The 24,642-nt window shown below is 44.2% G+C and overlaps 1 protein-coding gene across 10 annotated transcripts in view; it reads right to left on the bottom strand.

The window, feature by feature from the left end:
- LOC126383162 (zinc finger protein 521-like) overlaps positions 1-24,642 on the bottom strand; it is a 97,227-nt gene that overhangs the window by 5,728 nt on the left and 66,857 nt on the right. For all 10 annotated transcript variants that reach the window (XM_050033619.1, XM_050033622.1, XM_050033618.1 and 7 more), the window contains 2 exons: positions 13,457-13,588; positions 7,358-7,473 (listed from right to left, as the gene is read on the bottom strand). In XM_050033619.1, the coding sequence (XP_049889576.1) occupies positions 7,358-7,473; positions 13,457-13,588 (248 nt within the window). The remainder of the gene's footprint in view (positions 1-7,357; positions 7,474-13,456; positions 13,589-24,642) is intronic.

Genomic DNA, 24,642 nt, shown 5'->3' with positions numbered 1-24,642 from the left:
CCTGTCTAAGTAGACAAGTGAATGGTACTAGAAACACACTATGCAGTGATCCCGCTGTTTGACTGAGGTAGCAAAACAACTGCACAACTGCTGTGTTATTATGGGGCCTCATTAAGTGAGGAGAGAGTGGGAGACGGGGAGAGGGAGAGAGGGAAAGCAATAGAGAGAGGGCCGGCGAGAGGGAGAGAAAAAAAAAAGGAGAGAGGTAGAAAAAAGAAACACAAGAGAGCGATACAAACTGTATTCTGAGGTGATAGCAACACACAGATGCCTTTCCAGCCAAAATGAAGACTATGACTAAAGAACCCAATTAAGGGCTTTCTTAGGGGAGCCATCTTGGGAGGGGGATGGGTCTTCCTGGGACATGAGCCCTGGGCTACATCCTCTAATTAGACAGAGCGAGGGGGGAGGATCTCTGCCTGTCACTGGGAGGGAGATGGGGTCCATGGGGTTCCACATGTCAGTCCCAGAAACAAAACACAATTACTCTCACATTTAACCACTTCAGTCAGGGACAGACTTTGACTAGGGATGCTACACAGCGTCTAGCCCCCCCCTTTCCCTCCCTCTCCTGTGCTGCTAGATATGCCACTTCACAAATGCGGAGATTTTTGAGGACTAAATTTTCTCCTGCATTTCCACGCTTCTGTGGGAAGGCGAGTGTCGATGTGCACTCTCATGTTTTCCCACCGAAATGGAGGCGCGAATCAGAAAATTAGCTTTTAATTGACCGGTGTCGTTCAACGTCCTTTTCGAAAACTGAAGAGTTAAATTACTTTGGTGTTTGGCGTGTGAATATGAAATTCGAGAGGGAATAATTGTTCTAATGCTGTTTATTTTGGCCTCTGCTGCATTGTGTTAACATCAACAGCATAATAGACACTCGAAACATCAAATCACTACAGGCAGTAAATTAAGCCTGTAGTGAATTTTCCTGAGAAGCGCTTAAAATGGCATTTATCAAAGTTGTTGAAAAAGTCAACTAAGAAAAGTAAAGGAGACATGTTTGAGGGAGAGATCCGGTGATGGATTCTAGCACAGTACACCAAGCGTCTCCTCTTTGTTTGGATTTAACTTTCCCCAGTGGTGCAACACAGGAAAAAGAAAAAAAAGAACAGCTCAAAGGCTTCTGGGAGTTTTTGTCATGTCTCCCTCCAGACAATGTGTTTGCATGCACATATCACACCCTGGGAGAGACAGACTCAAAGACAAATACATACAGCACGCACACAGATGTATACACACACACACACACACACACACACACACACACACGCACTGAGAAAGAGAATATCCTCCCAGGATCATTAGGTCTGTCATGCTGTCTAATTCTGATCCACCTACAAAACTAGAACACCACTATTGTGATACATCACTCGTCATCTAAGGGTGTTTATGTCCCCGTTTACAGTGTGTGTACAGTGTTGTACATAATTATAAATAAGCTTAAATATTAATGATGGCGCCTCACAAGCAGCTGTTTTTTTTCCTACTCCTTTCTAATTCATTGTTCTTTTATTTTGTAGTGCAACTTTTTTGAAATGGTGACAGAATTCTGAGCACCTGGGGTGATGAAGAAGAAAACAAGTTGTCATATAAAAGGAAAAAAATATATATACAACTTTCAAAAGCGTGAAGAGCTGTCATACTTGGCAGATCAAGATGTTCAAGGAAAATGGGGTGTTTGAGAGCCGCTTGGGGACAAACACATGAAGCTTTGCTTTTGTGCGACACTTTTGGGACGCGGGGCAGTTGGGGCGTTTTTGGGGGCATATTTTAAAATTCATAAAAAAAAAAAGGAGAAAATATAAAACTTCTGGGGAATTAAGTCTCTGTGCTTCATGCTGAAGAGTGCCAAGAAAGAGGGGGGAAAGAAAGGCCTAAAATGTTGTTTTGAAGAGCCATCATTCATAGAATCAACTTTAGGTATTTCATGAGTTATAATATCACAAACATGCAGCTCACTGGATAAACACTTTTACATTTAACCCTTTTCATGCACTTCTTTCCTCTGCTCTCCTCCCTACTCCCTCCTCTGTCTCCAATTGTCCATCTCTCATTTTTTCTCCCTATTTTCTCTTCGACGGACGTTATGACATGCATAGCTGTTTACACCTGGTGACCGTGAAGCCTATAAATATGCTTAATTAAAACAGTGGAATTGGTCACAGCTTGGCAATAATGGCTATCACACAGGGAGAGGAGAATCTCATTTGTGTGGGGAAGTAGAACATGATGCAGATGTGCTCTTGTCACTTTCAGCACTCATTAAGGCCAGGGAGCTTTGGATTGTCTTTGAAGGAATCCTTTTAAAAGACACTCCAATTAAGGTACGTGTCCTGCGGGCGTCTGAGGAGAGGGAGAAGTCACACAGTAACCCAGTCCTTCCACTCCTCCGTCGATCGCGGCACGACTTAACACACGACTTACAATCTCGTGTCACTTCCAAGGAATGATAATGAAATTGGAGGATGGAGGGGACACAAAAAAAAATAAAAAGACAGCCCAGCTTAAAAGGACCGAGGGAATCTTGCGCAGAAAATGTCATCTTCGCTGTTGTGTAACTTCAATCTCATTGTCTCGTCTTTGGAGGAATTGGGATCATTGGGAGAGGAGCCTCTGATTGCAGCCCTCCAGTACGCCGCATCGCTGGAGGAACTGAACTTGTGTGTTTCTTCACAAATGAACTGCACTCAGAGAAATGTCAGATTTAAGCTGTGGCTAATACTGCGCATCCATCAGTTAATGAATCTGGCTAATTAATCCAGCCTAGCAGCATTGTCAGTGGCTCAGTTCTGTTCGCACTACTGTATCTGAAGCCAACGCGAAGGGAGAAGGAAGTTTATTATCAAGTTTCACATTGCAATGTGGCCTTTGCTAGAACCCAGGGACATTTTTTTCCCCTCATAAGGGAGCTGCTGCTTTTAAAATGACAGGACAGTGAGTCTTATTTGGAAGAGAGGATGCAGTGAAGCCATGTCTGCTAGTTGCTCGAGGGGTGGGCAGTAGTTGAGGGTCAGTGAGAGCACTGCACAGCCAGCCCGCTTGCCCTCCCCATAAGCACCTCATGAAATATCTAGACTTTGCTCCATATTTTAATGGGGTGAGGGAGAGGGATGCGCAGGGTGGAGGCTGTGTGAGCGTGTGTGATGGTGGAGGGGAGTCCTCTGGAGAGTTTCGAGGGGAATGGTGGTCTGTGCATCTCAGTGCTTATTTTTTTGTCTGTGAAAGAAAGAGGAAAGAGGGAGAGAGAGGGAGAGCAAGAGAGATTATTCTCCTTTGGAATCTGGATTCTGGGGCACACAGGCCCAGGAGTCAGTCAATCTGGCCAGTCTGAGGGGGGCGGCCGGGCGGGGGGTCCTAGGAGGGCTGATTAGACGGATGCTCTCCCATCATCCATCTCGACAGGCTGGCGAAAATTGGCTAGCCCCTCGCAGGGTAGAGTTCACGGGGGGAGGCGGTGGGGGAGGATGTGGAGCGGTGCACTGGATACCTGTCACAGCCTTTGGTCTGTTTCAGGATCTCAGCAGCAAATTAATAAAATATCGTTCCTGCTTCCCTTTACCTGCCGTGGCAGCTCTCCCTCTCGCCGTTCCTTCTCCCAGCTTGCACTGGCCCTTTGACCCCTCCGACTACTGCGAGAGATGAGGAGCCCAGGCAGCCTGTGAGTGGGCCAGAGTGTCAGGGAGAAATAGGGAGAAACTCCAAACTCTAGACCCGGCAAAGAGAGAGAGCTTCCACTTCTCTCGCTGCTGGAAGACAGCTCCACTTCAGACAGACTGACAAACGACTGCCCCATGTCAGTGAGACATTTTGAAGTGTGATGCATGGGAAATGGCAACTGCAAACAAACAACAACTAAAAACAAGACTCCAACCTGCACTGTTTGTTGGAGGCTTTACTGTAAGTATAGACAGTCGAAAGGCAAATCTAACATCCACCATTACTAAGTTCAGGAGTTGCATTTAAAGATGAAGAAAAAACACTTAAAGTCTCAGTGAAATGTAACTTACTGCTTCTTTAGCTTTGTCACTGTCAGGCCGTCCTAATGCACTGTTCGTATGAATATCTACAAATAGTAATGTACCACAAATCATATATAACCCTCCTAATCATGACCCACTAATTTGTGTATAACCCACATCGGAAGGGCTGTGTGTACGTGACCAATGCACTGACAGGAGTAAAATAAAGGAAGTAGTCCCTGTAAGGAGGCAGGCTGGGGTGGTGGATGGGTCACAAAACACAGGACTTTCCCCAGGAGACTGGTGTTTGGAGCCATGTGAACTTTGAGTTATTTTAAGCTATGTTGTCATCATGTTTCTTTTCCTACAGCCAGCCAAAATAACTTAACTTGCCTAAATATAACCAAAGTAACTTTGCTTTTCTTAAGCTAAAGGCATCCAACCATGTTTCTTTTCCTAAAACTACCCTTCATAACTTCACTTGGAAAGACCTAAAGATGCCCAACCATGTTTCTTTTTGTAAACCTAACCTGTAACTTTACTTGTCCGAACCTAATTAAAGTATCTTTTCTTGCTGAATCCTAACCTTCGTAACTTTACAAAGACGCCCAACAATGTTTCTAATCCTAAACCTAACCACAGTAACTTTACTTGCCTAAACCTAAAGATGCACAACCATGTTTATTTTCCTAAACCTAACTTTTGTAACTTTTACTTTCCTTAACCTAACCTGAGTAGCTTTAGTTGTCTAAACTTAACCCTCGTAACTTAACTTGCCCAAATCTAAAGACACCCAACCATGTTTCTTTTTGTGAACCTAACCTGTAACTTAACTTGTCTGAACCTAATCAAAGTAACTTTTCTTGTCGAATCCTAACCTTCATAACTTACGAAGATGCCCAACAATGTTTCTTTTCCTAAACCTAACCAAAGTAATTTCACTTTCCCTAACCTAAGTAACTTTAGTTGCCTACGCTTAACCCTTGTAACTTTACTTGCCAAAATCTACAGACGCCCAGTCATGTTTCTTTTCCTACACCTAACCTTCGTAACTTTAGTTACCTAAACCTAATCAAAATATTTTTTCTTGTCGAAACCTAACCTTTGTATCTTCACGAACACGGCCAACAATGTCTCTGTTCCTTACCCTAACCAGACTAACTTTAATTGCCTAAACCTAACTTATGATAACTGTATGTTACGTACGTAATGTAATTTGTGGAGCGCTAAGTCGTTAGATATCATACAAACTATTGTATGAGGATATGTTGGTACTGTTACAAAATTCCCAGGGATATGGAATATTTAAGTGGTGTACAGTTACAAGAGGGATTTAAATCAGACCCTTGTGTGTGGTCTTAAAGTTTCGGGTGATATGGAGCTACAATGAAGTGGACTGTTGACCCCACACACACCTCCTTCACCGTTAAATCAGGAGGACAAGGCAGAGGTGAATGAATTAGACCTCCATTGCATAGTTTTGGAAATAAAAACAAAGGTTTTGCCCATTGAAATCTACACACACACACATCTCTTTTTATATCTCTCCATACTGGTCTGTTAGCTACTACAACCCACAAATGGTGAGGTGGGGTTTTATATGACTGGTGTGGCTCGCTAGTCGCCCAAAGTCTCATTTGATTAGATCAACTTCTGTAAGTGCCCCTCAATGCAGGATGAGTCATCAAACATTTGAAACCATTTCACCTGGTTTTACAGAAAGAGCAAAGACATATTTGTTGTTAAAATACTCAGATGCTGTTTTCTTTTTTGATAAATATTTCTCAAAAGTAACAAGAGATAAGTGAGCAATTAACACGGGGACATGGGATTAAAACTGAGAAATGTATTTTTCATTTCACTGGGTCTTTAAGAAAGCTTTGGTCACAGTATAAATAAACTCTGACACTGTATTTTTATGTATGAAGGTGATAAGAAACAGCATGCATGCACACATCTATAAGAGCTACATATGTGTTTGAGAGAGTGCAAGCATGCACTCACAAGGGACTGCCTTTAGAGCATGGCACAGGTTGAGCGTAATGATCGTCTTATCCCCCAAGCTCATTGCTGCTCTCCTTTCATAACCCCCTGTTTCACAACAAAGTGCCATAGGTCTTTCATGTTCTGCTCTTGTGTTTTCACACACAGTGTAAAACAATATAATCATGCATGAAACAACACCTCCGGGAGGGGGAGATCACTTCATTCCAAAAAATGTCAAACAAAAAAAAGTAGGAAAACATCCCCAGGTTATTTGAGATTGTTTACAGGTACCTGCAACAACCTTTGCTATATAGAGAACACTCGTACCAATGAGAGATGAAAATGTGATAAACAGGAGGCCTTGGCATGAATGAAAAGACTCCACGTTGGCAGTTTGGTGGAGCACGAGGCTTGTTAAATAACCTTCTCTGTGGTGGAGTTGCGTGTAGGTGGATCAGGACTTGTTTTATTCATGGTTGCGGTGCTCAAATGACCAGCAGATAATGATCACATTCACCTTCCTCCTGGCAGACACACGCCTCTGTGTTTACAACCTGAATCTCAATATGAAAATCGTTGCCGATCAATGGGCAGCCAAGCCCTGGATACTTCCTCTGGCTACCCGCTAATACATGGTGCAGCTAATCCAAGATTCAGATAGACGTGGTCAGGAGCTTTTGGTTTCTATCTGTGCTGTAAGGCGAATTAAGAATAATTTCAGTGATTGGACTGAACACGGTTATAGACTACTCATATTTTAATGATTCAGTTTCAAAAGGTAATAGAAAAGGATCTGGATATGAGAAGTGTGCCATGTGTATGGTGGAGAATCCCCCAAACAAAACAGAGCTGCTTGAAAACACCACCACAGTGAAATAATATAATAAGGTCTGTTTCATTTTTTCAAGTTCTCCAAGGACCAGAGAAAAAGATTGCTAGAAAATGGATTATCTCTCTAACGTTGCGAGTTCATAAGTCCAACTACTAACTTTGTTGAAGGGCAGATACGAGTCTCCCAGAGGACAAAGCTCATATTTAGCCATGAGGCCTCCTCTGTGATTAGGAGGGGAGATGCAGGCATATTGACTCAACTGTGTTTTTGCCTCTGCACTGTATGTAATTACCTCTTCAAAAACGAACATTCCACTAATCCTCTAATTCCAGATATTTTAGTGCTCTGCTGGTCTAATAAGCAAATCAAATCATATCTGCACATCACAAATGAGTTTTGGAAACGGACTGAAATAATTCCTTCTGAGTCTCTCATCCCAGCCGGGATGGAGGGGATAGCCGGAGTGTGGTGAGCGGTGTTTAGTGTTTGTTAAGCTGTCATGTGTGATTAGCGGTCGCAGCTTCGGCTGGTGGCCCTTTTTTTTTTTTTTTTGCTGCGCCGGCCCGAGGCTCACCTGTAACTCTGTCTGGAAGAAGAACTTCTGCGGGCACTGCGAGCAGTCGTAGATCTTATCCTCCTGGCCGTGTGCAGAGAAGATGTGCTGCTGGAGCTTATTGGCCTGGACAAACACTGCTCACATGTAGGGAAAGGAGAGGAGAGAAGAGAACAAAGTGCACATTTTAAAGACTCTCCAAGTGTTGCACATACAAATCATCGCTGTAAGATGCTCCTACTCTTTGTAAATTAGAGTAGAGCCTGGTTGTCTGCGTTAAGGGAACAAAGGCAACATCCTAATTGCATCTGCCTGAATAAAAATTGAAGACAGGCTATGTCAAATGGCAAGGAAAATTACTTAATTACAAACAAATGAATGCACTATCAACAACAGTAAAAAAAACACATTGTTATGAGCTATATAATTGAAAAAAAAAAACAATGAACAATTTAGATGTTAACAGTGAAGCTAGAGTGGTCATATTCATGGCACTAGTGAATGCATAATGTTTTGGGAATAATGATGCTCTTTATTTAGCACTACTGTGGGGACAACAAGCCAGAAAATAAACAACCACAAAAAATTGGCATGGCTTCAAGTGCAAAACATGGCCTCCATTAGTCTACATCGCTAATTATATTGACAATATAAATATTCATGGGGTTGCACTACTTATTCATGCAGACTCAGACTACATTCGCCATCATATAAACACACAACTCGCTGGCACTTAAAACATATACCATACATTTGTGCTTTAATTAAGCCATAGTCCACGCCGGAAAGCTAAGGGGGAGGCAATTGTGTGTGTCTTGAGTGAATGTGTCTTGCATGTGTGTGTGTGTGTGTGTGTGTCTTTGCATTCTCCAAGGAGCACTTCAAACATGCCGTTTGTTATCCCAGACCCTTGTGCTTTAAGGATGGCTGTCTAATCTCAAAGGTCTGGATGCTCTGGAAAAGTTAGCATGTGGGGGCTTCATTTGAATTTCTTACAGCTCAAAATAACTTTTCTTCTAATGCATGCACCGTGGGGCCACAAGGAGAGGGAGGGGAAAAAAAAAAACACACACACAGCCACAAAAGGTGAGGTGTCTGTCGGAGATGGCTTTGGGGTCGCTGCAGCCCCGTGGCGGGGCTCTGCAACATTAACGTGTCCCAATTTGAGCTCACCTGGGAGAGCGGTTATTAATTATTGAGCTGCGTACACTTGAGACGCACTCGGCTTCATTGAATGTCACACTCCTGACCTGGGAAATAAAAGTTTAGATTCAAAGCAGACACACTGTGGCGATGCTTTCAGACTGCTAATGCCTGGGTGACAGCTGTCTGTGGAACATGGCAGCATGTTAACCAGAAATGAACAAACCTCCGCTAATGAACAAACAACAACTCCATGGTCCATTTCTGAAACTAATGACCACAACAATATGAAGACAAACATAATTGCGGATAGATGGCTGGTTTTACAGTCGGTTACAAAACATTGCCGCTCAAGGTTAAGGCCTCGGCTATTGCGCACGTTCTGTGCCTCTGCTATGCTCCAAAAACGATGACAATTTTCTTTGTGGGGAATACATGCTCTGAAAGACAAAATGCGCTGATAAACAATAGCCTTTTTCTTTAGCTGTGTTTTGTCTGCATATACTGTACAGAAGCAGGTCACAGCAGCTGCAGGAAGCCTTCATTATGTCTTTGGCTAGTGGAGGAAAAAGTCAATACAGCAAAAATAAAAATGGATTCGAGACTTGGGGGGCCTTCAAATACTGTACAATAGGGCCAAACACAACTGAGATGTCAAGTTAGCTGATGCTCGCTGTTTACATGCATATCTGGTCCGGTTCCAGTAAGAGACACATTTAATCAGCTATGCATTTATCAGTTTATAGCTCTACATTCATTCATATGCAAGCGGATAATGACAGCTGATTTAAAGTGCCAGAGCCTAAAATGCACTAATGGCACTTACAAGTCTCCTGCAAGAACAATAAATACTAAATGGACTTAGGACGTTTAGGGCAAAGATGTAAATGGAAGCTCAACAACTTTTTAGCTAATTCATATACTTCTGTTTTGACATGTTTACAGCCCTGGGTTGTATTTACGATGGCTAAAGATGATTGGGAAACACAGAGTTTGCCTGTATAAACTGTGGTAGCCATTTAATTAGTGGAGTTGAAATGAAGACTCTTTCTTTGTCTTCATTATCAAATTAGCATGGAACATGTAATAAAGGGATAAGCTGAAATGAGGGGACATTGTATTGGTATTTGGCAAATATGAAATATGCCACTGCAATGCCCATTTAGAGGAGGAACAGAGGCATGTCTTCCTAGAGGGTTAAAATGAGGACATAGAGAAACGGGAAAGAAATAATCCAAAACCACATCCAAACAGGATCAGTGGCTGGCCATTGTGTCTCTCCCTGCTGAGACTGAGAGAGAATAAGGGAGGGAGAGGGAGGGAAAGAGAGAGAGAGAACTTTGTGGAGTTTGTTGGCCGTGGAGCCAGAGCAGAGCGGAGCCGAACAGAGCGCTGAGCCGGGTTGGGCGTCAGGGGTGTCAGGGCTGAGGGGGCTGAGGGGCCAAGGTCTCCTCGCTGTGGGGGATATTAAGCCCTCTGATTAGATCTCAGGGGCCGCCCATGGCAGACGTCTCCTTTACTACAGGCCCCAGCTCATCTTTATTTTGGCAGGGTGGTGCTCTCTGCAGGCTGCACTGCACCAATACTAAGCTGTTTGTGCAGGGAGGGAAAAAAAGTTTATCCTTTTTTCCCCCTTTCTCCTTTTCATTTATTTATTCGTCTAGCCTACATGTGTTCGTTTCTGCTTAATCCAAGAGTTCACAATGCAGAGGCTGATCCAAGTGTTCTGAGGCAACACAAACAAGTCGGCTGTGTAAGTTGATTTGGCGCTATAAGCTGATAACTACTAATTTTTGAGTTGAAGCTAAGCCCATGTCGTTGTTTTTCAGGATGTAAGATGTCATAATTCTCACATCACGCACCAGCAGAACGTGGGCAGCAACTAAACAAAAAGCCAATTAAACTACTGTATTTGTCAGACTCTTGCGGATTTGCATCCTGTAGTTTTTCAAGTTTGTACTTCACGCTGTGACATAAGTAAAAAGAAAAGCGCACACACACGCGCACGCATACACACACGTACGACTTTCATCAGGCACACTTTCTTCTGTTTTGTTTGTCTTAAGCACATATTCCCAATCACAATTTCCACACCAGCCCTCACTACTGCTCCTAAGGGTGCAGGCAGACACTTCTAGCTGCAGGCTCCCCCACTTCTGAAACCTGTCAAATCTGTCCTGGGAGAGTCAGCCTCTCTCTCATCATCCAGGGGCTTATGGACCTCTCTCCATTTACCCTCCCTCCCCTACACAGTTCTCTTTTCCTCCTTCTCTTCCCCCCTTTCATCTCACATCCAAACTTGCCAGTTGCAACCTTCTCAGCTTCCTCCAAGTTTTGTCTCCTTTTCTCCTCTATTTTGTCTCCCCTCATCTGCCGTCTATACGACTTACTTTTCCCCAATCTTTCCTCCGGTCGGTTTTGTGGTATGGTTTGTCCTCTCTCTGCGTTCCCTTCGGTGCGGGTTGAGGATAATCAGGTGTGTCAAAGAATGACAATCGCTCCCTGCCTCCCACTGAGTTTTTGGGTCGCGAGGGGGTGGATCAAACTAAAACATGGGCATCGAGTGGGGATGATCTTTTGAACAAAGAGTAACCTTGTAAATCGAATGAGCTCAGTGACCCAGGCACTATTACTAGCACCACCTAGTTTGATCAAAGTTTTGCTTTTATGTTCAGACTCGTCATGTTTGTAGTAGTGATCCTTTGTGAGCTTCGAATAAACTTTTTGGAATAGTGACTCATCGACAGCATCTCGTTCACACTGACTAAACAAAATGTGAATTCTGATCCTCAAAGTGGGCTGCTTTGTGTCCAGGGACGAAAAGGAACTATTATAGTAGTACCTGCACTTTACATTACTTTCTATCTAGAATTCAGAGAGAAATATTGTACTTTATTCATAACATTTACACTCCACTACAAAATATCACTACGTGGTGAGTAATGCTGCGTAATGAGTTGTTTTATTTGTGTAATTTTTCACTCACAATACTCAGTATTTACATGTTTTCTTCAACCCTGTCTTCTAAAAAATTATGTTTATATGCTACTAATCTGTTTCACTATGTGTGGTTCGGTTTACGCAACAAAACCACTTAGGTTAGGGTTAATTAAAGATCGTGGTTTTGGATAAATGCGACTAAGCTAAACACAGTGTGCTCCAAGTCACTGTTGACTTTAACAACAGTTATCCGAGGGCATAGTCATTCCCTTACCTTAACTAAGTGCTGTGAGTGCCTAAACATAACCGTAAGAGGGTAATCATGCTTTAATTGCAGATGTGGTTGGAAAACAAATGAAATACTGTGTCGGTGAAGATTTTTCTGAAGCGCTCAGTATTATTTATGTTTACATTTCCTTCAAAACAGGTTTGCTTTTGCAAAATAGTAGTAAAAAAATGTACATTTTTAAGACAGGTAGGTATAAAATTGTGAATAAAGGTGCTAGTTTCACTTAACTAAAAGCTCTAAGTACATCGTCCACAACTGTTTGTCTTAAAACCAACAATAAAGTCAGAAACATACTGAAAATAAGCCTGCTAACACTATACAAATTTATCTAACAATATCCTCTAAGTATAGTTTATGTTAGGGTGCAAAAGTAGTCTCTTTTCTCGACTTTATGCCAGCCTCAACTTGAAGAAATATATTCAAGGACAGCTGTCAGCCAAACTCTCAGTTCCTCCTTTTCCTCCGAGTGCTCTGACTTCACTGTGCCTGTCCCCTGCATCCCCAACAGAGGGAGGCCTTTCAGTCCATACATACTCTCCTCAGCCTGCCTTCCCCACCACCATAGGCCTTCGCCCATCTGTCTGTCTGCTCTGCGACCACTGTCCTGAGGGTCTACTCTGTCTCCTTCTCCTCCCCGCTCCCTCCCAGCATCCCTCTCTCTCATGCGCCGTGATCGATATGGACGCGGAGGGAGAGGGGGGACCTGTCTGTCAAAGCCGGCGGTGGAAAATGAAGGCTCAGATGAAGGAGGCATGCTCTGTATATTAAATGCCCAGACCCCTGTGAGTGGTGGAGGGGGGTTCGGGGTGGGGATATATCAATAGGCTTCTGCTAAAAGAGAGATAAGGCCAAAACAGCAATGAGAGAAGTAGAGTGGAGGAGAGGGAGGGGAGGAGGAGGGAAAGAGAGATGTGGAAAATGAATAAGGAGCTGAGTAGCAAGGTGTATGAAGAGGTAAGAAATGTGAGAAAAAGATATTTGAGCAAAATGTGAGCTAATGATGTTAATTGGTGTAACAAGTGGAGGAGAGACAAATGAGTTTTTTAGGGAGACGAGTGGATAAGGAGGAGGGGGGTGGTGGGGTGGGGGTGCAGGAAGCGCAAAAGAGGGAAATGAGCTGAGGACCCAAAAAGTGTGAGGAAGAGTAAAGAGCTGAGAAGGGAGAAAGAGTGAAGAGCTGAAGTTAACGACTTTGCAGATTTCATTATAGAGATAGTTAACCCTGTTGACACTGAAGGAGGGCGCTATCCTCTCAGGAGGAGTCCGGTCCTTCCACCTCCACGCACAGAGACAGATGAGATCATTACAGCTATCAGCACCACTGCCATCCACAATTAGCACATCTCCTTTTCTTTCCCCACTCCTCCATCCCCCATCTCCCCTCAGCTCACACAGTCTTCCCCCCTGCTCTCTTTCTTCCCCCCCCCCTCTCACCTCGTGACACTTCTTTGGCCTTGATTTGGAGGCAATTTGACTAAATAAAAAGCCACATGCAGCAAACTGTTCTCAGCTTTAGCCAGCCTGCTTGCTTGACCTTTCCCAACTCATTTAGAACCTATTTGCCTTTTCAGCCTAAAAAAAAAAAAAAAAAAAAAAAAAAAAAACGGAAATGCAAATCTTTGCATATAAGGAATGTAAATGTCTCTAAAATCAAATCTATCGTTCTAATCTTTCTATCATTCCGCTGGGATGAAAATCCACGATACACACACTCTCATGCACACAAATGCGCTCACAATAATGCGTACCTGTAAAGCAGACCGGACACTTGAAGGTTCCTCCCATGCCCTCAAAGCTGTGCTCAATCAGGTGGCATTGAAGCTTCGCCGGTGAGTCGAATGACTGACTACAGAGCTTGCATTCATGGTTCAATCCTTCCTCTGCAGAGAAGAAACAACAACAAAAACACAGGAAATCATAAGACGCAAAATAAGCAGAGCATGAATGGCAGAGGTCTCACTCTGCTTTGTTTTATTCTTTCTTTTCTTCTTTCACATGAAATTTAAATTTAACAAAATTTGCCACAAAGACCCCTGCCTGTGATTTTCATGAGACGGGAAATAATATAAAGTGTGATCTGCTCCCATCAGGCATAAATTAGGTGACCAGCCGGGTTTCTAATCGCCCACACGAGGCCTTGCACTTTGAACATGGCAAGCGTCGTCTTTTTGATTAACTTGCATGCAAAATCATTTATTTTTAGCAAATTAAAACAGATTTTAAAAGAGTGCCGTTCACAGTCATTTGTGCTCTGGAAGGTGAATCAAAAATAAATAACAGAAGAAAGAACAGTTAAATAGTCTCATTTCAGATGTGCAGAGTGTCAATACTTTCACTGCAAATTTTTTTTTATGTCACCAAATAATCTCGTCACGTCTACAGTGTACATACACTGACTGTCAGGGCTGCCAAAACAACTCTCCTTTACAACATACTGACATGTCAACATTTTTAATACAGTGATACGACAGTTATTTCAAGAGCACGACAGATTCCCAGTTTATCTGCTTGGCATTAGAAATCCCTCCACGTCTATCTAAACATTACGCCACCTCAGCCAAGGCCACTGATAGCTTAAATAAATGTCGTTCAGACTGTGAACCTGAGCACTCATTTGCAGCACCACGATGTGCTGACTCAGGCTTCCAGAGAACTGCCCATCTCCAGTGCGTCAATAAAAGGCCCATACACTCTGCCATGGGGCCGGACTAGTGCTCTATCAAACTCCTGCCAACCCTGACATTAGGCCAGCTACTGCAAGGGGGGGTGGGGTGGATACACCGGGGACTCATCTAGGGTTTATCCCCAGGTCTCTACAGCCCAGTGCCCACCGCATGGGCCCTGGGTACCAGAAGCATGAATACACAATCCACCTAACCAGCTGTGCCCAGCTCGAGCCCTGGAGGATCCAAGTAGAGGGTTAATCGAAGGTGCTTTAGGCAAATCTGGCAAAACATGCCTGCTGAAACACAGTGCTGTACAATAAAATAGTAGCCTGCACTTCAAAATGTGTTCACCAGCAAATCTGTTTAGGGGAAGGTTTGTATATCTTTTCTTTGTTCACCATCACCTTCGTATTCTCCTGTTTTATTTTAACTTAAAGCTCACCTGATATGTGGATATATGTATATATAAAAAAAGGTAATATCTCAGTGTCTGCACCGATTGATTCTGACCAGCAGTGACAACTGCAACCCTATTTCCAGGCAGACAGGGGAATGGAAACATCTCCTGCAGTGCCAAAAGAAACAGAGTATACATATTGAACTTTTTACTGTAACATATTTCCACATGTCCTTTTACAACTTTTCTCAATAACATAAACATATGGCATTGCATATTGCATAAGGCGGTGGTGTCCGCAGCAGAAAAAAACAAACCATACAGTAAACTGTGCATCAGCACAAGCTGACAGACTGTGTTCCCTCAGCAAAAGGTAGAGGCCGATCAAAGCAGTTCACGGTGCTTTAAAAGGGACGAGTTGATGATGTGTTCTGCAATCATGCATTTGACAGATGAGATATTCTGTAGCCTACATATGCGTCTGAGTGTAGCAGCAGGCATCAGCAAAAGAGGGGGAGGGAGGGAGGGAGGGAGGGTGGCACGAGTGCATCCACGCAGCCGTGCAAGAGGATCACTGCCCTCTTTGATCACCATTCAGTTTGCTTGTCTGTGTGAGGGTGTACACTAAGGTCAAGCTTGCTGCAGGGTTCATAGATCTGTTCTCCTGCCATATGCGCAGCCCTCATTTGACCCCGGTGCACAACGCTGTCCCTTTGGAGACCTGGCCTGCTTCATTATGCAGATAACTCTGCACCTGCCTGACTGACCTTGTGTGCGTGCATGTGTGTGTTTATGTCTGTGAGCAGGTGCATCAAGGGAAAATGGCAGAGAGATATTTACACAGTGTGCTTCAAAATTCGAAGAATAAGGCCCTGGTGTTATTCTATATTTTTCTTACTGCCAAAAAATACCATTAACGGATTAAAACCAACAGTGTGTTAGTCTGTCTCTGCTCTGTCTGTGGCTCTTGGGCCCAAGCCTGCTCGTTCCCAGTGAAGAAGTACACCTTTAAAAACAAGTCACAAATATATAATTTCATTTTTTAAAGAGGCTCAGTAATTCCCTAAAACAACTGGGCATTGTAGCTTTTAAATCGTGCTTTTGCTGGGAGCCATTTTTCATGGATTAATACACATATGGCGCGCAGGCAGGATAGTGTATTTGGGATCGACTCAAAATAAACTACAGTGCCCATGTTCAGTCGTAATGTAGGAACACAGGTGTGGCTCATTGATGTGTTCTAATAGTTTCTGGACAATAATAGAGGTCTACGGCACAGAGCAGCGAGCAGTACAGTATGTATTTGGCTGCACACACAGTACTTATTAGAAGGATTAATTCACTGTTGGGTCTGGTGTTTTAATGGGATTTTGTTGAGAATTAAAGAGAGCTGTATATATGTGTTTCAGCTCCATTCTCCATGTTTATATACAATATTAATCTGGAAGGATGCTACGTAATACCCTGTATAGCTAGATACAGACAGATGGAAAGAGACAAGAGGTTGAGAGAGCAATAGATGTGTGACGGAGTCTGTTATGAGTACACAGTGCTCTGTTAGCCCCTGTAATGCAGCCTGTGTAGGGCTGGGTTTGTATTCAGCAGTGTTACAGGGGTTGAATCAAGCTGGCAGCCTGTTTCTTAGTGAGAGCCAAGGGAGGAAGTCAGCTCGATCGCCCCTATAGCTGCCTCATTGGGCTGAGGTCACTTCCTGTCGCTCCCTCAGCCCTTCTCCAGGGCTGCCCAATCAGCATGGCCCTGCGTGGGCCCCCACCCCTCGCTATGCACTGAGCAGACTCTGGATATAGTTACAGGGCCACAGGGGACTGTCAGCCCTCTCCCTCTATCCTCATCTCTGTCTCTCTCCCTCCTCCGACTCTCTGTTTCCGAGTCTCCCGAGTGTTCTCCACTGCCACCACCCTGTCCCTCTGCACTCCTAAGAAAATCCTTTAGATGAGAACTGCTCCTGTGCCTGCTCCCTCTAAGCATCCCTGACACCAGCAAAGTAAGCCCATCTGCATATCCACAGGGCCTCGCGTTCCTGTGGCTCATGGTTTATGTATTTCACAGCTCCTTAAAACACAAACGCCTAATATCTCTCCCATGTGGAGGACAGGAGAGGGAGAGGGAGAGAGGAAAAACTACTCTCAAAAAGAATGGTCTTTATTTCTCTGCGCTGTTTACTTTTTTATCCGGGCTGAAGTTCATGTGCTGTTGAAGGTTGTTTGGGACACTGGGGCTTGCAGGTCTGGCTCGCATAGTTTAGTGAACTCTTTATGTAACAACCACACAGCTGCAGCATATTGAATTCTGTACGTTTTAAGGCAGCGTAAAGAGGTGTGTGTGGATTTGATTGAGACATCTTGGTCTGAGCGTATGTCATGCACAGCCATCAGCTGACAGTGAGTAAAAGAGGGAAACTAAAGTAACTAAAGACAGTCTAACTTTCTGATAATAGTGTGTAGTTAAGTATAACGCAGGGCATTGCTTAATTAAAAACTCTCCCTCAGCTTATTCCGTTCCAGCACCACCACTCCCCCACCACCACCACCACCACCACCACCACTACTGCCCCTTCCTCTATTTAAACAATTCTGCTGAGGAGCAGTTTGAATTGGAGGGGAATTCAGGATCACTTTTAGCGTTTGGCTTTGGAAAAGAAAAATCTGATACTTAGATTTACACTCCTCTCTGGGGCATAGTGAACAGTTCTCTGAAGCTCACTCTTAGAGGGACCCATGCTGCTTGTGTCGCCAAAGCAGCACACTCTAACAAATGATATTAAGGACATCAATCAAGACACTTCTTTGCTGAAAGTAATGAGTAAACAAGTGGGAGAACAAATTGAGAATATTTAGTAGGCAGGAATGGGCTGTTGTGGAAAGGCCGGAGACGGAGCTACCATAGTGAGCAAAGTTGGGTGAGTCAGACTGATAGGTCAATGCACTACCAAATCTCCAAACTGCTAAACCATGCCATTAAGGCAGAAATAACCTGCTCGGAGCAATCTTGTTTATGAGGAATTTCACCTTTAGCAAGAGTTTGCTTTCCGTTCTACCATCTGTTTCGCAATATTCAGCCTGATGTTGGAGTTGTATGTTAATAAACCAAGAAGATTTGGTTTTCAGCGGACTCACTGCTGTATATACAACCCACTGCGGGATTGTGGATGGTAGCAGAGTAGACAGCTTCAGGCCTGTAAACAGTAGGTGGGTTTACTTCTCTCTTCTCTCCGCGGGAACTATCCATTAACAGATAATGGGGGGAAAATCAGAGTGATTAAGGCCCAGGGAATTATGGGTGAATACAAATTGACTCCACCTCCGTGTGGTGTGCTCTCTTGAGGTGGAAGCACTGCTCATAAGGAACAAACTCATTTCAGAAGTACTACAAGGCCCATTAAGGCCTGGAGAATGCTGCAGATGGGGGTAGGAAGGTGGTAGGTGGGAGCGCAAAGGGATGGACTCCCCCTGGACCAAAGCTGATTGGAGAACTGGCGCCTGGGGGGAACATTACTAATATCTATTTCCTGCCTCCGCAGTTTGAGGACAGAGCGAATCAAGTGCAAAATGTCAAAATTAAAGTACAAGATTTAATCATGGCACCTTGAAAATTCACCCCATTCTATCAAAGAGTTAATGTATTACACGAACAGTGATGGAAATGTGGTCGAGTGCTAGCTAATAAAATCAAAGAGATTGGAAAACTACCGCAGCATGAAAGGGGAAGCTTCACTCCAGTTTGCCTGTGGGGAAGTGGGCATGTAAAAGACACAGTCTGTGTCTGCAAAGAGAAAAGTGCAAAGTGAAAGATAGAGCTAAGCGAGGTACCAAAGCCCTCATGTCAGGGTCCAAAGTTCGGTGCGTGCCTAATGCTGTTTTCCAACCTCCAGCGAGAGAAGGAGGGGTGAGGTGTTGGCTGTGACATGTCAGTGGTGGTGACGCCCTCGCACAGCGAGAGCAAAGGATTCTGGGGGAACATGTCTCTGGGAGAATGTCAGCTCTGATGCATGGCAGCTCGTTGGAGGTGCTAATCAGAGCAGGGCTAGGCTCCTGCTAGGATCAGCCACTCTGCGCCTACATTAACCGCCTCACAGCTCCCCTGGCTACCGAGCCAGAGGTAGAAAACACCAAACTGACAGGTTTTTGTGTCGAGATAAACATGCGTAACGCTTGAATGGATGTTACAAAAGGTTTAGCAGACTAGAACACCTTTTGGAGTTCACAAAACATGGGGGACAAAAACATAAGGACGCTCCTTTTTCTCCCTAACATAAACGCACTGAGCAGACATTTCCACTCGAGTTATTTGCCAAGAGCCCCTGTGCGTGTGTTTAGCTTACTGAGATTTTTTACTCCGTCGCAGCAAATAAAGAAACTGAAGCCAAAAGTCATTGTTGAAGCATCAATATCAGAGACATGAGACAAAAAGGGCACAGCTTTACAATGCATTATTATTATTACATGTTAAATAATTTTATGCCAAACCTGAGGCCGGATGTACAAATGACAAAATAAATCCATGTGCCGCTTTGTACACGGAGGTATTTATAAAGAACATGCTGTGCCTTGTGTTTCTCTATGCACGGCTTACATTAAGCGTTTATAAGCTTTTATGACTCAGCTATGGCAGCATGGCAAACAGTGGCAGAATATCACAGAGGAAATAAATTTTTATCTTTCACATCAGTCACATTTCATTGAATAACATTTAGAGATTATATGTTGACATTTTTCATTCTGCAAGTGCATTTTTTTTATTGTAAGTAAGCGTACACAGTGTCACTCAAATCCTGTCGTAAAGGAGTCAGAAAAACACACGAGTCAGTCCTGCACAAGATGTCAAGATATGAGCTGTCTGAAATTTTAGAGAGCCTTGGCCAAAGGATTTTATTTATTATCACCTCAGATTTGGTGCATATATGTATTTTTAGACTTGAAACTGCACTGAATGTAAAATATCACCCTGGAGCTCGGTAAAGGGAAACGAGCTGGTAAAACCAGATGAGGTTGGTGTTTCAGCAGGACTTGGCACTGCTTTGAAGGATACTCTGCCATTTTGTATTTCGCCTGGACCACATTACCAGCTATTCTTACTGCTGAAACCCACAATGGCTAAAACTCGGTCAAATGAACAGCGTGTAGGTCACAGAGACAGAAGAAAAAGCAAAAAAAGAGAAGGGAGAAATCCACAACAACAAAGGCGAGAGCCGAATACTTGTTAACGAATGATGTGTAGGCGCTGCAGCTGCAGGCAGGTATGGAGGTCCGTTGGGGACAAACAGTGCAGGCTGCTGAGATGGATTGCATGGGAGCGCCGGACCCCCTGCAGCCACACAAACACCATTCTGCGCTGAAATGCTCTAATTTACTCTATACATGCCTATTCTAAACTGCTGGGCTTTTTTCTTGTTAGAAGGAAATAAAGGTCAAGTGACTACGCCCTGACTTTCCAAGACTCTTGTGCTCAATGGAAGTTGCTGTGCAAAGTGAGAAAAAAAAAATTAACAAACAAGCAAAGAAAAAAGTAAATTAGGCAAAGAAAAACTTTCTGGCAAGCAGAGAGGAGAGAAGAAATGAAGTGTGAATCTAACCAGAATCTCTTTCAGGTCTCAAAAGAGTGAGTGGCCTGAATGTAAAAAGTTAATTACGGGCACATGCCCGGCTTTTTTCGCAAGCCTCACTGTGGCATTGTCAGGCTGAGGTATGTGGCTCTATGGGGTCTGTGGTCCACACAAAGGAGCAGGGAAAGAGAGCGTTGCGGAGAGGCCCCTTGGCTGGGCTCACGGCATGGAACACTGTACAATTAGCCAGCCCCTGCGTTCTGCCGGCTTATAATTATCAGTGCCTGCCTTAATTGACTCCCTTAGCCTGCTGCAGAGGGACCCCCCCCCCCTTATACCCCCTTCCCCCCTGCTCGACGCAGGCCGCCGAGTGCCACGCCGGGCTCTCCAAAGTCATTTAGAAAAGCGCTCATATTTTCGACACAAAAAAGGGGGAACATTTGGTGAGAGAGAATTCATCATCAGGTGTCTAGAGGTTTTCCTTAATAGAAAAGCTGAGTCCCACTGAGTGCGCTCCGTGTAGCGGCCAGCCACGCATGCTCAGGACCAGCAAGCCGCCATTCGCAGCGGGCCACGACACATTAGCATAATTTTATATAACACAGGCACCCGCGCTGGAAATTTAATACATCTCAGCAAATACGAGACAGGCGTTTTGCATAATTTTTTTTCTCATTCTCCACCTAGCTTCCTCTCTCCCTTCTATCTTTCTGTCCTCGCTCCATGTCTCTCTCCTGTCTCGTCTTCGTCTTGCCTCGCTCCCTCTCTCTCTCTCTCACTCTCTCGTGCTGCCACTCTCCTTTGCCCCCGCCCCCCCCCCCCACCCCCCCNTGCTCTCACTAGGAGAGGGGAAGTTCATTACCTCAGCTAAATCAGAATTAGTCCCTTCATTTTGACGGGGCGAACTTCATTAGAAAGGCCCTTCCTTAATCCAGCAGGGAGAACTGATGAATCTACATGGGGGCAATAATTTGCTTCACACAGCACATTCAGCCACTTCCTCCACACTGTTTCCCCCTTCCTTTTCTCCGTCTATCTGGCTTTATGTACTTATGGTTACATTTTTATTAGATCTACAGCAAAAAAAAACCTGAGAAAGGAAAACACCTGCATATAATTAACTAATGGCAGCAGAGAGGGTGTAAAGAATGAGTTATGCTGTTTGGAATGTCCCGTCTCCCCAACAGGCTTCGGGGCCTCTGGAGCAGCCATGGCTGACTTGGCCGGCACTCAAACACAGGCTGAGTGAGCATGGCCGACAGCAGAGGTAACTATTCAAGATGATTTTACAATGCCATGATTGTGTTCAAGTGTTTCAGGATACACAAATCATTCCTGCATGAAGATAGAATTAAAAAACAGGCATCAGGTAATTTGCTGTTCTGAAAGTTAAAGTCTTGCATCTTTTTCTTTGTTAGTTTTCTTTCTCCACAACACAACACACAGTTGTGCAAGGATCTCCAAAGAGACGGAGCTTCAGCAGTTGTCCAGATCCTTAGAACAAACTAGAGAGCGAAGAGATGTGAATCAGGACAGACAGCCCCTGACTGCCATACCACAGCGCCTGGTGTCAAACAGATGTGCAGCTTGGCAGCTACGCTCCCCAGAAAACAGAGAGCCTACGGATTCCAGGGTGGCGTTGAGTCGTGCTGCCCTCCCCCTCTCCCACCGCTCCCCCGTCCCCCAACAGTCCCAACTACCCCACACTGTGCCCCTGCAGTCTCCCTCCCTCATCACCTCCACACAGGGGTCCCCTGACTGGTAATCTCGTCCCTCGAATGTGAAATCTCCGACAGCGATGCCCCGCGCTTTTACCCCCTACCTCCATGGCTGATGGGTAAATTGGAATGGCGCACCCTGCTGGCGCCGAGAGCTCTGAACAGACAGCAGTACGCACATGCTGAGGCACCCCTCGCACGCTCTGTCTAATATAGTGGACATGCACACTCTCTCAAGGCTGCAATATCCATGCACAGACACACGTCCACGCACGGATGTACACATGGGAACAAACACACGCAGTCGCACGTTCACAATAAGCTTCAGGTAAACCGCAGCCTCGTAAACACACACAGATGCAAGATAAGTGTTCCATGCATGATCTGTTCGCCCTCATCTGCATAAAGATTGAATATATGATAAATAAACAGATACTAGGAGCTGAGTCAATATATGTTCAAATTTAAATGTGCATCATCTGGAAAGGCTCAGCTTGGGTCCTTGTGCAGAAACCGCACCTGACGTCTGTTGCCATAGTTTCTATTATGTTTACAATATAAGACTAAACACACATAACAGAAAAACTGTGCAAACCGCAGAGTAAAAAAGCAGCTAGGTCCACAGCGTGTATAATAAGCACGGCCAACTTGGTGTTTTTCAATACTGTAAAACTAATAAATACAATCAGTGCAGAGGGTATCTGTTTTTTTTTTTTAAATGTGGCCAGGCATCAGGGTAGGATTTCCCAGAGGACTGGTTTAGCTGTCTGAGGCTTCCACTCCATCTATCTGTCTATTTTTCCTCCTCAGTCGATGCTCTGAAGCATGTGTGAACGGTTGAGTCCACCCTCAAATCGCAGGGACGTCCTGAAATAGTCAATGGGACCTGAAGGGGCTAAAGATCACTGCAGAAGAAGCCACAGAGGCCTTCCTGTCAAAGGCAGTGCTTTCAGGGGGCCAGGGGTGAGGGGGAGCCAGAGGGAGAGAGCCAGAGACATGACACACATTTCATTACACTTAAACCAACTGTGGGTTCAACTTAGAGCCCTGGATTTCCAATGGCGTCTCAAAGGATGGAGTAAGTGGAGGTATAAGAGAATGGTTTTTACAAAGAACACAATGGGTAGGTGGACAAAGGCAGGCAGCTGGACTAATTGCTTGGGGGCTTGTAGGAATATTTTTCTAAGTACTTCTGTTTAAAGCTCAATTTAGTGGCGTGCGTCACTCTGGTGAACATTAAATGTAAATCTCTTCACTCCAGCTGCAATTAGAAAGGATATTATGATTAAGAGTTATGTTTCACAGCGTTTGCATATATTTGTAATTTATCTTTTAATAACTAAATATGTTTTGCTCTAATTACAGCTACTGTAACACATTGCTTTAACAATTTTATAAATTCTCCCGCTCCTGTTATTCATCTTAAGGTAAGCATCAGAGGAATCTCCTCTCCTCTGTGTTCGCTGCCGCCTGTGTTTAATTTCTACCCATAAACACAACCTTAGATGGGCCTTAGACGAGAGCGGAGAAAACAGTACTTATCCCAGACATGCCCAGAGTGGTCTTTTCAGCGAGAGCTCTCCTGGCCTTGTAGAGAGACTACTTGTCCATTAAGACTGTCAGAGGATGCTCTCAGAAATGAGAGGCCGTATCTCTGGAGAGGTCTGCAGGGAGCATGCCCAGACGGGGGCTGGGGTTAAGGAAGAGTGAGCTGGATGGGCGTAGCACAGCGGGCAATTCTGCACAGGGTGAGGGGAATCTGCGCAAAGTTTCTTCACTCTCCTCGCTGTGGTGTACATTCTCTCTCAGTGTCGTACTGTAACACTTCCCGTCATCATTGCTACATTATGGAAAACATAATTTGCAGTCTAACCTACTTTGCTTTACAAAGAAACGTCTATTTAAAATTCCTTGGAGTATTATCAAAAGGGCTATAGAATTACAAAACGCTATTATTATTGCTCGCTTGGGGGGAGCCCTCGCTCATTAAGCTTCTAAGATGTCGTGGGTTTTGATTATTCTATCAGCTTCATTCTCTTATTATAGTGACAAACTCCTGCTATTTTGTTGCCAATCTCCTTCCAGCTGTCATATCCTTTGAAAGATCAACAAAAACCTTCAAACACACTTGTGATATGTCTTCAAATTCACCAGACATCGCTTGATTCCCCCATTGAATTTGTAGGATTAACTTGAGGAAGAAACGTCTCATATTTCTTAACTGGTTGCTACGTCTGACATCAGAGTGTATGAGATTCTAGCATACTGGTATTGTCCAGGGGAGGGAACCCTCACTCTAACCGTCAGCGCTCCTCCAAGTGGGACAGAGATGATTAAAACACACCATGGCTGTGACTGACAGACTCCCCACCGCTTCTAGAAGATGACATGTCTCCAAGTCACACAGAAAAGCAACTCCTCTAATTTTAACTCTGACTACAACACCGACCCCCTCTGTCAAAACCCACGAAAAAAAACAGCCATGCTGAGATTCTTAACCACAATAAAAGTGATAACAACTAAACAGAGAAATAAGTTTAAAAACAACAATGGGGAGGGTGGAGACAAAAGGGGTGAGAAGGCGCCATTT

This window comes from Epinephelus moara, chromosome 21 (assembly GCF_006386435.1).
Source record: "Epinephelus moara isolate mb chromosome 21, YSFRI_EMoa_1.0, whole genome shotgun sequence".
Taxonomy (NCBI): domain Eukaryota; kingdom Metazoa; phylum Chordata; class Actinopteri; order Perciformes; family Serranidae; genus Epinephelus; species Epinephelus moara.
Note: the sequence above shows the minus strand (reverse complement) of the source record. Positions and strands in the feature narration are given on the sequence as shown.